Consider the following 13,330-nt stretch of genomic DNA (forward strand, 5'->3'; position numbering starts at 1 on the left):
ACTATCAGAGCATTATTAACCCAAGAGTTTGCAGGCTGATTTTAAAAGGGTGAGCTGGACTGAACTAGACTCATTCACCACTGAGTGAAGACAGAAGTAGAGTACAGATACACCTGAAAGGGCTGTATCTGAGTGTTGTGTGGTAATAGATGTATAATAGAAGGTTTTGACAATGACAACTACTTAATAATAGTAGTTTGCTTTAAAGAGGAACAAATATTGTTCTTTGTATAGAAGAATTTTTTTGAAATGTACAGGTTTTTGTATCACAGATTTTCCTGTATGAAAGGCATAAGATACTCACATTAAAATATGTGGCTCCTATTTCCACGCAGCTTTTAGCAGAGCAAAGAACCAATAAATGATGTGACTGATTGACACGAGAAGGAGTTACTGACCAGTCTATGCTTTCAACAGATGCTAATATGAAAGCTTAGACATAGTAATGAATAAACCTCCCAATGACTCGTGGATTTAATAGGACCAATGGGAATTTGGAGAATTTCTATCACAAAAATACAGATTGAATCCTTGTATCCATTCTCTTCTGCTTATCCTTTTCAGGGTCGGGGAGCAAAGTTTGCTGGTATACACAACCAGCAGCATACATTAAATAGGAGATAGCGGTTTATGTTAAAGAAATGGTCCTGGTCTCTGTGCATTACTTTGATATAAATGCCAGGATTTGTTTTGTCAGTACATCCATAACCCCCACAACACTCTGAGAGCAAGGTAAGCAACAAATATTTGAATGAGTTTCAAATCTATCTATCTAGCTATCTAGCTATGAAACTATATGTATGAAACTTTTACAGCCATACCTTCTATATAGGATGCAAGCACAGAAAAATGTACTTTGTAATCACTAACCTTGACTTGGCTGTAGCCTGTTGCACTCCAGATGGCCATGTTCACAACAGCAGTTGCAGAATGTTTCTAACCCACATGATTTTTTAAAATTTTTTTTTTTAGATAAACCAGCAAAAAATGTTGTTTCAAGCAAATGAGAAAAGACAAATAACACCAGCCAAGTAGACCAATCATTTGTTAGAATATGAATTGGATTTGTTCTTTTATGTAATTGCAAGGCAGAGCAATTTTCAGTGAATTAACTTTCTTCTTGACTAAAGATGATTATCAAAATTATTGCTTATAATTAAATCTTATAAATGAGCTATTTGTTTGACAGCATAAATGTAAATATTAAAATGAAAAAAGATATTAATAAGATGTGAAAATAAAGAACTGCATCCTGCTTTATGTGGAATTCCCAAAGTTACTCTGGTATAGGTTAAAATACATTAAAGTATCCCTACTTTTAAAAAATGTAACAGCTGGAATTAGTCATGATAAATATTAATGACTTTTTTTAGTAGCTTTTACATTGACACAGAAAAAAAGTAAGAATTCTAATAAACAGTCTGAGGATTAGACATACATTTAGCATTTAGTATGCAGGACTCTTTAAAATCTAACAGTAATTGAAATGTAGATAATTGCAGGACTGCAGGATTGTTAATTGTCACAGAGCAGTTAGAAATCAGCAGCAAACCTCTGTATTACTGATACATTGATTATTCAAATCTAAACTAAAGAGCAAGTTTCTGAATGGGTCTGATTAATTTGAGTCATCCATTATGCTGCAATCATTTTTGCTATAAGAATAGTTACATGTTGTCCTATATTTGATTTCTTACCGCTGCTATTTCTTTTATGGTTGAGTTCTGAACTCGGCCTTGAGTAAAGGTGTTATGTGAACAATCCATATGTTGCAGCCATACGGGGTTAGATTTAGGAGCCTTACAAGTCTGGAATGGACCGCCCGCATCTGGTTTACACCTCACTATCAGTTTGTGTGTTTTAGTTGACTGGCTATCACAGGATAGAGACTGAAGTGAAGTGATACCATTTCAGCCATGAAATGTCTGGTTTTCATTTTGCTAATTGAAGTTGTTTGCAAGTGCAGACTGTGTCTCGTGCATTGTGCATGTTTCTATAGTGCAACAAATGAATTACTATTTCTGTGTCCACAGATGATGTTGATGGGTATGAGTGTGAGCCCTACTCCCAGCCCCAATCAAGCATCTTCTGTGGTTGCTCCCTGGTCAATGAGAACTGATGCAACTGATGGGAAAAATGAACAGAAAATCAAAATCTCTTTTTCATCAGCTTCTTTGTCTGTCTGTTGCATGGAGTTGTGTATGGGAGATCATCATACTGGAGCCACTGAGGGTAATGAGCAGTTTGTTAGTGTTTTCCATATAATCCAACAAGCCTTCTGTGACAGTTTGGCACTTGTGAATGACATCAGGCTGCTCAAGCTCAGCTGCCATAGTCAACCAGTATGTGCAGCCTGTGGCTCTGCCCGCTGGCTGTGCCTCTTCTGGGACCACGTGCAAAGTCTCTATTATCCCTAATGTTCTTTTGTATTTGCTGCAGCTGCTGACAGGCTGCAGTGTGCAGAAATTTCCATCCTGTCTGAAGATTACTGTCACATTACATACCTCAATGTGGTTGACTACACCATATTCTGTAAAGGATACCTGGATGAAGGCAGGCTCCTGCCAGATATGTTTCTACTTTTCTGACAACATACATTCAAACTGGACCAACCACTTTTTTTTATTACTTTAAAGTGCTGAGTGCTGAGCATTGCATTGCAAAAGTTCAGAGTTCAAGTATCAAGATTCACTGCATGTAAGCTCAGGTCTTTCTCTCAAGGTGACTCTGGAGGTGCTGATTTCTGCAAAGTTGTGCTGCAAGATGTTGTATATTGGGGACATAGACATACTGAGAAAAGCTATCCTACACCAAGGCATCATGTTAGTGCTTCCAACCACCCCATCCCCTGTGCCAAACATGACTCTGTGTTCAGTGTAATGATCCTGCAATATCCTGACTGATGTTGTTCAGTTTCTATGTCTGTGTTATGATTGAGTGGCTGCACAACACAAAGGCCATCCATTAACTGTGTATAAATTGGACTGGTTCTTATATAGCATGTTTCTACTCTATTTGGGCACAAAATGCCTCATTCACCTATTCACACAAGTATGCATCGGAAAGATATTTAGTGGGGATCGAACCACCAACCTTCCGGTTAGTAGGTGACCTGCTCTACTGCCTATATTTTTCAGCAATTATATCTCCCATATAATTCTCCCTTTTCAAATAAAATCAAATCACAGCACTTGCTCTATCACAACTTTATACACATGTCCTATGTTTTATGAATAAAACAACACACATCATTTCTTTCTTGGGGCAGAGGCAAACCTTTCATATCTGAATTGAGTTTCCAGATTACAAGGCTGACGTGTAACTAGAGAGGTGGTATGTACCTTTAGTGTGACCAGAAAAACAAACCAAACTCACATTTCCGTCAGCTAACAGGTGAATTAATCAAATTTATACCAAAATAAAATTTGCGTAAATTAATTTGGTCTTAAGAGTTGCTTTATGGAATATTGCACAGGATTAATGTCAGAACATTACACATAAATGAAATGATTTGTTTTGCTGTGACTGTATTAACGATGCATTAGGGAAAGAGTTTCTAACAAGTTGTTTAGTTTATATTAACAATTTGTATACATATATTACAGATATGAAACATAAGTCAGTACAAATAATAGAGAAGCAAAAAACTGTCTACTTCTCACGTTGCATTATGATTTTCCTTGTTTGCTAAAAGTTAAGCCATCCCTATGCAAATAGCGAGGGCAGTTTCAAAGACCATCCACAGACATTGGTTCCTCACTGACCAATGGGAGCTCCCCAGCTCTCTCCCTGTGTATATAAATCAGAGCTCCAGGTGAAGTCCTCTCATCTGTAGGATCACTCAGCAACCATGAGGTCTCTGGTCTTCGTTCTGCTCATTGGAGCTGCTTGTGAGTGTGAAGTTTTAAGGCTTCTTCTCTGCTAACAGTTGGTTGGCTTTCTTCCCAGATCACACCTTTATTCATCATAGCTTTATTATCTCAAAGTGGAAAATTAATTATGTTTCTGTATCCACTCAAATAGGTTTGATTTATGCAATTGACTGGAAATCAAACAGCATAGATGTTTCACTTCTGATGTAAAAGTGTAGGAGTAAACAGTTTGTTTACATTTGTGTTTTCAGTTGCCCTGGATGACGACAAGATCGTCGGAGGGTTTGAGTGCACACCTTACTCTGAGCCCCATCAGGTGTCTCTGAACTCTGGCTACCACTTCTGTGGTGGCTCCCTGGTCAATCAGAACTGGGTTGTGTCTGCTGCTCACTGCTACAAATCGTAAGCATATTTCTATAAGATCTATAAGATTATAGGTCTGATTTTCAGACTAGAGTTGTGCAAAATTAATTTTTATTGGGAGTTTTATACTAATTTCCTGTTTTTCAAATGTTTTCAGTCGTATCCAGGTGCGTCTTGGAGAGCACGACATTTCGGTCAATGAGGGAACTGAGCAGTTCATCGACTCCTCCCGTGTCATCGCCCATCCACAGTATGATTCCTGGAATATTGACAACGACATCATGCTGATCCAGCTGAGCCAACCTGCCACCCTCAACAGTTATGTGCAGCCTGTGCCTCTGCCCAGTAGCTGTGCTCCCGCTGGCACCATGTGCACAGTCTCTGGATGGGGCAACACCATGAGCTCTAGTGAGTAACTTCTGCACGTTAGCAGTTTAAAGTTAAAAATGTTTCATGACATTTGGTTCCATCAGCATGAATCCTTTTTCATCCATACTCTGTTTCAAACATTGCAGCTGCTAATCAGGACAGGCTGCAGTGCCTGAACATCCCCATCCTGTCCTACAGTGACTGTAATAACTCCTACCCTGGCATGATCACTGACTCCATGTTCTGCGCTGGATACCTGGAGGGAGGCAAGGACTCTTGCCAGGTATGTAATAAGTCAAACCTGCAAATGTCCCCTTCTCGAATAGTAAACCTTTCTTAAAATGCCACAAGAGTGGACGACACAAATAATTATTTCTCAATGTCCGTCTTGGTTCTTTTACTTTGTTTTCAGGGTGACTCTGGTGGCCCTGTTGTGTGCAACGGTGAGCTGCAGGGTATTGTGTCCTGGGGCTACGGATGTGCTGAGAGGGACCACCCTGGTGTTTATACCAAGGTAAAGCTATATGCTTTCTTTAATTTAAACAGTTATGTCATATTTAATTCACATTGCGTGGCTTCAGTTAAACTTCATCATCCTGTCTATAATAACGAATCTCAATCTGTCTCCTTTCACAGGTCTGCATCTTCAACGACTGGATTCAGCAAACCATGGCCAGCTATTAAGTCTGATCCTTCAATCACCACTCTGCTTGGCTGCATTTTTTTAACCAGTTTAACTCTGCTCTACTGTAGAGTTCTAAATAACATGCAGTCAGTTTTCAAATAAATCAATAAAATTACACAAATTGAGTACTGTTTTGTCATTTGTTTTACAATATATACATTTAATCAGTAAATATCTAACATAGACATGATAGCCAACAGGTATTTAAGATGTAGCAGACAGTCATTCACAGTATTGTTCATATAAATGTAAGGCACACACAGAAAGTTATAAACCTTGACTTTCATTTGTTTTACCTGATTATCTGCAAATTGTTTTACAAAAAAAAAAATCAGTGCCAGAGATGCCAGCAGGATTAACAAGCTAATCCGCAAGGCTGGAAGCATCATTGGTCAGAATTTGGAGGTCTTTGAGTCAGTGAGGGACAGGCGGACACTGAACAAACTGGCTTCCGTCATGGATAACCCATTCCACTCACTCTATTTCACACTTCTGAGGTGGCAGATCTCCTTCTCCATCAGACTGATTCAACCTCACTGCCATAAAGAACACTTTGGGAAATCAATCAAAGTGGTATAACAACTCTTTACTCTGTGACAGGTGAACACACCTGCCAGGCATAATTTTGTATTTACTTTCATGCAGCTGTTTTTCTTACATTTATAGTATAAATATTATTTATTAATGGAATTTGTATGTCTCTCTTACACAATGTCAGTCTAAACTTTACTGTTTTTAACTAACTTAATTTTTACTGTTCTTTTTTTATATCATTGTTGTAAATGTATTCATTTCCACTCTCTCTCATACTATAAGACCCTTACTGGGCATGTGCAGTCTGTCTTTCTGCCTGCAAGGTGCCCCGGTCCTGTGGCTGCAAAACAAGCCCAAATCATCATCCCTCCAACAGCTAACAGTGGTATAAGGGGTTTGTGCTCATATGCTGTGTTTTGTTTATTCCAAATATGGTGCTGTGAATTCATAAACCTTAACATTTATAATGCTAACTGAGGCCTGTAGAGTCTCACCCCTAATCTTTATTAGGGGTGAGACTTGATTAAAATTAATCTGATTACTTAGAAGCTTTGTAATTTATTACTCTCGATGAATCACATTTAATTGCACAAGAAAATTTGCCCCAAAGCTCTTTTTTTCATTTAAAAGGGCTTTAGTGGGCAACAGAAAGAAATAATAGGCATGGACATGAATATTGTAAACTCAAGCTCTTTTAATTTCTCGGGAAAAAGAGCATTTAAACTGCATTTCAATTCAAAACAGAAAAACAAAACAATATCTGTTTTTGACTTAAAAATAAAGTGCTGTTTTAAGTAATTTACCATTTCAAAATGGTAATGACTTTAAATAATAATAATAAAAATGTCAACATAAAGCCCAGTTTTTCTTCTTAGAAAAATAAGGCAGAAACATAAAAGGTTATTTGACCAGCTTCACCTTTAAACTCTGAGTAATGTTAGCCAAAATTAATTTGAATATTAGGCTAAAACAGTGTGATCATCGAACATTTTAGTGCAAAAAATAACGAACCCATTGGACTCACCATACCTCCATGCTTATTTACTATCGGTCTCTTTCAGCCAGTTACTTAGACAAACTAGCCCGCTCACATTTTCACAGATCAAGACAGATCTGTTATTTGTTACTATGTGACCTGCAGGTGAGACCAGTCTCTTGCATTGGACAGAAGTGGCGGGGCTATCAAATACTTGCTGTACAAACTCAGGGCCCTGTTACACAGGACTTTCTGATCTGAATCAGAGTCTGAAGACAATGAAGAGAGGAGGAGGCTCTTTGTCTTTGCTGGCTCCTTTGTGCTGGCATCTTTACACTGTTCCCGCAGCGGGACCTCAAGGCTGATCCAAACCTCTTCTCACTCTCCCCTTGCAAGACACTTTAAATCCTTAAAGCCTGGGTCAACCACAGTAGCTATCTTGAGCCACTGATGGTTGAGTGTAGTTACACGTTGGGATAGGTCCTGAAGGCAGTCTTAAATTTCACCATGTTGTTTGAGTCATCATCGGAGACCTCCATGGTGTGATGCAGATGGCAGAAAGCAGGTAAAACCACTAAACATAAGACATATGTCTCACCTCCAAGAAGCTCAGTCACAAACCTGTAGTAGACAGGTCAAGAAAGTAATTATTCATTTACACAGTAACTGTCAACTATGAAGCTTTTTGAAGAAACAGTAACAAAGTTTAAAAATAGTTTTATTTACCTGCATGGCTCAAGGACAGTCACCAGCTTTTGGAGTTTTACCAGCTCTGATGGAGTTAAAACGACTAACTTGTGCTTTTGTTTGTCTAAAGCAGCAAGACAGCCTCTTGATTCTTTAGTAGACAAGAAACCATATCCAGCGTTGAATTCCACCTTATGGAAACATCCTGTACGAGTGGCTCTTTGTGTTGCTACAGTCTTGTGCGCTGCTGGTGTAGTCCCTCCATATTAGCAGGGCTGTCTGTAATGCATCTAATTTTGCTTGCTTATCAGTGTCACAAAGCTGTTGAATTTTACTTGAAATAGTCGTTCGGCACAGCAGTTGAAAAGTTGGATCACCTGACACTAACTGTAGCACATTTTCTAACCCCCTATCTTCTACCACCGATAGTGGTCTACAGAGCAATCCATTTTGCAAGAGAAATTGTAAGTTTGTCTGATGTTGACTTACTAATTTTGCCCTGAAGCCAGTCATTTCATCAAGTTTGGGCTGCCGAGACCTTTTTTGGTACTCGGACTGAGACTGCTAGTGCTAACAGCTCCCACAGTTTCGGTCCTTGCTGTTTTGTATTTAGATGGTACCCTAAGGTTGAAGTGCTTCGGTGGTATGCAAACTCCTTTTTACACAGTTTGCACAAAACCACGCTTTTATCAAGGCTTCTGTCAGGTAGTCTTTTGAAATGAAATTTGCCTTCTCCCAGTCCTAGCAACAGGCTTTCTTCTAATTGTTGCTCTGATGTGAGCATCAGTGTAATCTATACCAGGAAATTGTGCATTAACAAAAGTTCCCCTTTGCTTGGAATGCAAAAGCTGTGTCCAAATTCAGAGGCTGCATCCTCCTGAGGCCGATTACGTCACACAGCGACACGACAAAGGCTGCCCAAATTCGAAGACTCCTCCAAACGCGGCTGACAAATGCGTTCTCTGTTTCCCCACATTTGAAGGATGGGTTGGGTGTATCCTTCATGGCCCAACCTATCCCAGAATTCATAGCGCGGCCCAGCTAATTCCAGTTTTCCACAATGGCGGCAGCTACTTAGTTTTGATATTACTCTTATTACTCTTTCTGGGTCACAAAATAAACTTTTAAGATATTTTCAGGCGAGGATGTAGCTGTGTAAACTTCAAATATCTGCGCGATTTATCAAGATATCACATATTTGCAAAAGTGCTCCGACGTTTTCAGAGATGTCTGTTATCCACCAGCTTGAGGTAATCAGGGAAAGAGACACAGGTGGGGAAAACAAGCAGCGGGGTCAACAGAATCAATTAAGGAGCATGAGGGAAGCAAAACTGAACACAACACACACAGGACAAGAGCCTATCAAAATAAAACAGGAACCTAAGACTGAGACACATCAATGTAACAGGCCAAAGACAAAACTGACAAAACACAAGAGACATCACATAAACATAAACATAGGAGGGCCGGAAAAACTCTAGAACAGCAAAGAATATGCTGAATACAAAATCAGAATGAAAACCACCACAGGACAACTACTTCCTTCACTACTACTTCACAGATTCATATTTACTGTAAGAAATCTTACTTTAGGTTTTTAATTTGTTGCTCAAAGCACTTCAATGTCCAATGTGAATTTAGTCTTCAAGTGCTGTGAAACACACAGATGTAAGATAGTGTGTTCCCAGATATCTAAATATAGAGATTATATTTACCTTTGTAGAAGTCTGACCAGAGACACACTCATTTCAAACAATAGGGGCTGACTTATTAGTCTATTGTTTTATGAAAATATACATTTAAAATTGTATTTTATGAGAGCTTATGCATGAAAATGGCTGTATATACAAAGGAATCCTTTGAAAGAGTTCTGTTAGAGATATTAAAACCACTAGGATTTGTTATTATATCATGCTCCACTGTCAGTGCAAAAAAGTCTGGGCATAGGGAAAAAGTGACCCTTAAGTGCTTATTGAAGTGAAACAGTTCAGGTCTGCGAGGCTACAGAAACAACAACAAAAAACTATTTAAGAAATAAAAATAATCCTATTTTCAAACATTCCTTTGAGATTTTCCTTATTTGCTAAAAAGAAAGCCATCCCTTTTCACTATTCTGCTCATTACTGTCATCATATATTGGCAGGATTGAAACTAACTTTTCCCAATATTACAAAAAAATTGTAATAAGTTACTAGCAATTAAAATATAGATTAATACAATGATACAAAAGAGTAATCTATTTATGTGGATGATTTATATCAAGATGTTTCTAATAAATAAGCCATCTCTATTCAAACAAATCACCAAGCCCAACGAGCCACACAAGAGATTGGCTCTTTGCTGACCAATAGGAGTGCTCAGAGAGCTGGGCAGCTCTCCTGTGGATATAAATCAGAGCTCTAGGTGAAGTCATCTCATCGACAGAATCACTCAGCAATCATGAGGTCTCTGGTCTTCGTTCTGCTCATTGGAGCTGCTTGTGAGTGTGAAGTTTTATCTGAGCAGATTGTCTTCCTCTCTGACTGGCAGATGTTTTTCTTATTAGACTAAAACTTCATCCAACATATCTTTAGCTGCTCGTGACTGCAGCTTCACAATAATTCTAACCAAATACAATGTACTTTGGGCTGGAAATCAAACAGCATAGATGTTTCACTCCTGGTGTAAAAGTGTAGGAGTAAACAGTTTGTTTTGCACTTGTGTTTTCAGTTGCCCTGGAAGACGACAAGATCGTCGGAGGGTTTGAGTGCACACCTTACTCTGAGCCCCATCAGGTATCTCTCAACGTTGGCTACCACTTCTGTGGTGGCTCCCTGGTCAATCAGAACTGGGTTGTGTCTGCTGCTCACTGCTACCAGTCGTAAGTATATTTCAGTAAGATTTTAAATCTTATTTACATAAGTGAGTGATCCACAATTAATATTTGTTGGTAGTTTCTGAGTGTTTGAATCTATTCTTTCTGTTTTTCAAATGTTTCAGTCGTATCCAGGTGCGTCTTGGAGAGCACGACATTTCGGTCAATGAGGGAACTGAGCAGTTCATCGACTCCTCCCGTGTCATCGCCCATCCACAGTATGATTCCTGGAATATTGACAACGACATCATGCTGATCCAGCTGAGCCAACCTGCCACCCTCAACAGTTATGTGCAGCCTGTGCCTCTGCCCAGGAGCTGTGCTCCCGCTGGCACCATGTGCACAGTCTCTGGATGGGGCAACACCATGAGCTCTAGTGAGTAACTTCTGCACGTTAGCAGTTTAAAGTTAAAAATGTTTCATGACATTTGGTTCCATCGGCATGAATCCTTTTTCATCCATACTCTGTTTCAAACATTGTAGCTGCTAATCGGGACAGGCTGCAGTGCCTGAACATCCCCATCCTGTCCTACAGTGACTGTAATAACTCCTACCCTGGCATGATCACTGACTCCATGTTCTGCGCTGGATACCTGGAGGGAGGCAAGGACTCTTGCCAGGTATGTAATAAGTCAAACCTGCAAATGTCCCCTTCTCGAATAGTAAACCTTTCTTAAAATGCCACAAGAGTGGACGACACAAATAATTATTTCTCAATGTCCATCTTGGTTCTTTTACTTTGTTTTCAGGGTGACTCTGGTGGCCCTGTTGTGTGCAACGGTGAGCTGCAGGGTATTGTGTCCTGGGGCTACGGATGTGCTGAGAGGGACCACCCTGGTGTTTATACCAAGGTAAAGCTAAATAATTTCTTGAATGTAAACAGCTATCTTAAACTAAGTTCTCATTGTGGAACTTTCATCATCCCATCATCCTCCTTTTAATAACAAACCTTGATCTGTTTCCTTTCACAGGTCTGCATCTTCAACGACTGGATTCAGCAAACCATGGCCAGCTATTAAGTCTGATCCTTTGACTTCTTTCCTACTCTGCTGCAATTCTTCTATCATTTTAACTCCATTGTTGTTGTTGAGTTCTAAACAACTTGCAGTCAGAATCCACCTAAATCAATAAAGTTATTCACCTTGACTTCCATTTTGTTGCCTTCTGTTTTCCTACAAAACGGTTTTTTGATATTTAAAATAGTAACCCAAACATTTTACAACCATATCCTGGAATTTAGGAAGTAGGAGAAAGGCAGTTACTTTGTACATAAATCATCTGAACTGCTGAAATCTCACCTGTCTTCTCTCTGCTTCAATTTGCCACTGCTGCTGCTGTTTAGAAAGGCATTGATATATGCCCAATAATCTGGGACTGGTAATAACAAATTACATATTTATATATTTTTTGCCAATTATACAACAGTCTATGTATTTTTAAATAGAATTTTGATCTAATTTTGATCAATGACTGTCTCTGAGTTTTTTATTTGGTAAGTTCATGTAATCTGCTTCAAAGCTTTTCTGTGGACATAAGCACGACTGAATCTGAGGCCATCTGGATATAGGGTGGGCTCATTTTAAGGGTCTTTTTACTCCTTTCTAACATGCAATGGCAATTGATTGGCAGAGCCTGTTGCCACTGTCGCAAGACATCATCATCAGTCACTTTTACGGTGTAACTTTGCATGTGGCCAGAGTTTAGAATTAAGACAGAAACCAGCTGTAGTGCATGTACATTCTAGCGAGCACTGCACAGTAATTTATAACAATAACATCTTATTTACAACACTAAACCTACTATTAAACCTATTCCTAATACCTAAACAGTACCTTTTCAAAACTAGGTTAGGAAACTTTATGCAAAAGTATTCTGCATTAATTCAGTTGTTATCTGCTGAAATAATTGTTCATGTGAGGGATAAATCATCATCACTAGTACACTGAATAAACCTATAATCCCTAACCCTATGGTGTCAGAATGTGTGATTTCTGGCTTTTAAAAAATGTTGCCACTGTACTTTTTTGGGGGATTTCACACAGTACATGACATGATCATAAGTCAAAAAGAAATATATGTAGTCATACTGCCTCTGTTTTCCAGATAACTTGATGGATTTTTAAAATATATTTTCATCTTTAAAATTATAATGATTTATTTTAGTAAGAACCTTTTAAAAAAACTAAATTGTGCTTGCAAACATAGGGCGAGCGTCTGGTGGCTGGGCCTTAGTCCATGGGGCCCGGCCGGGCACAACCCAAAAAGGGACATGGGCCCATCTTCCTGCAGGTCCACCACCCGCAGGAGGCACCGTAGGGGTCGGGTGCAATGTGAGTCAGGCGGCTGCCAGGAGAAGAGGCCCTGGCGGACCGATCCCTGGCTACCAAGACTGGCAATTGGGACATGGGATGTTACCTCTCTGGTAGGGAAGGAGCCTGAACTAGTGCATGAGGTTGAGAGGCACCGACTAGATATACCTCTCAATGGGCCATGCATTGAGGTGACTGGAACCAGTTTCCTGGAGAGGGCATGGACTCTGTCTCAGTCTGGAGTTGGCCCTGGTGAGAGGAGTCGGGCTGGGGTGGGTATCTTGTTATCCCCTCGGCTTGCTGCTGGTATGTTGGGGTTTCTGCCAGTGGACGAGAGGGTTTGTTCCCTTCGCCTTTGGTTCAGGGAACGGGTCCTGACTGTCATCTGTGCTTATGTGCCGAGCGGCAGTTTAGAGTACCCAGCTTTCTTGGAGTCCCTGAGTGGGGCACTGGAGAGTGCTCCTCTTGGGAACTCTGTTGTCCTACTGGGAGACTTCAATGCTCACGTGGGCAACAACAGTGAGACCTGGAAGGGCGTGATTTGGAGGAACGGCCTCCCGGATCTGAACCCGAGCGGTGTATGGACTTCTGTGCAAACCACAGTTTGGCCATACCGAACACCATGTTCGAACATAAGAGTGTCCATAAGTGCACATGGCACGAGGACACTCTAGGCCGCAG

General features: G+C 39.9%; 2 protein-coding genes across 2 annotated transcripts; both read left to right on the forward strand.

Moving 5' to 3' along the window:
* Positions 1-3,850: 3,850 nt before the first annotated feature.
* LOC134636791 (trypsin-1) lies at positions 3,851-5,320 on the forward strand. Its single transcript, XM_063486981.2, has 6 exons — positions 3,851-3,890; positions 4,124-4,274; positions 4,393-4,643; positions 4,751-4,887; positions 5,017-5,118; positions 5,241-5,320. Exons 1-6 carry the CDS (start codon positions 3,851-3,853, stop codon positions 5,286-5,288), a joined length of 729 nt encoding a protein of 242 aa, XP_063343051.1. The 3' UTR covers positions 5,289-5,320.
* A 4,596-nt stretch (positions 5,321-9,916) lies between these two features.
* Positions 9,917-11,359, forward strand: LOC134636793 (trypsin-2). The gene is made up of 6 exons (XM_063486984.1): positions 9,917-9,965; positions 10,196-10,346; positions 10,466-10,716; positions 10,824-10,960; positions 11,090-11,191; positions 11,312-11,359. The coding sequence occupies exons 1-6, from the start codon at positions 9,926-9,928 to the stop codon at positions 11,357-11,359; spliced, it is 729 nt and encodes a 242-aa protein (XP_063343054.1). The 5' UTR covers positions 9,917-9,925.
* Positions 11,360-13,330: the final 1,971 nt, after the last annotated feature.

Source organism: Pelmatolapia mariae, linkage group LG10_11 (genome assembly GCF_036321145.2).
Source record: "Pelmatolapia mariae isolate MD_Pm_ZW linkage group LG10_11, Pm_UMD_F_2, whole genome shotgun sequence".
Classification (NCBI taxonomy): Eukaryota; Metazoa; Chordata; class Actinopteri; order Cichliformes; family Cichlidae; genus Pelmatolapia; species Pelmatolapia mariae.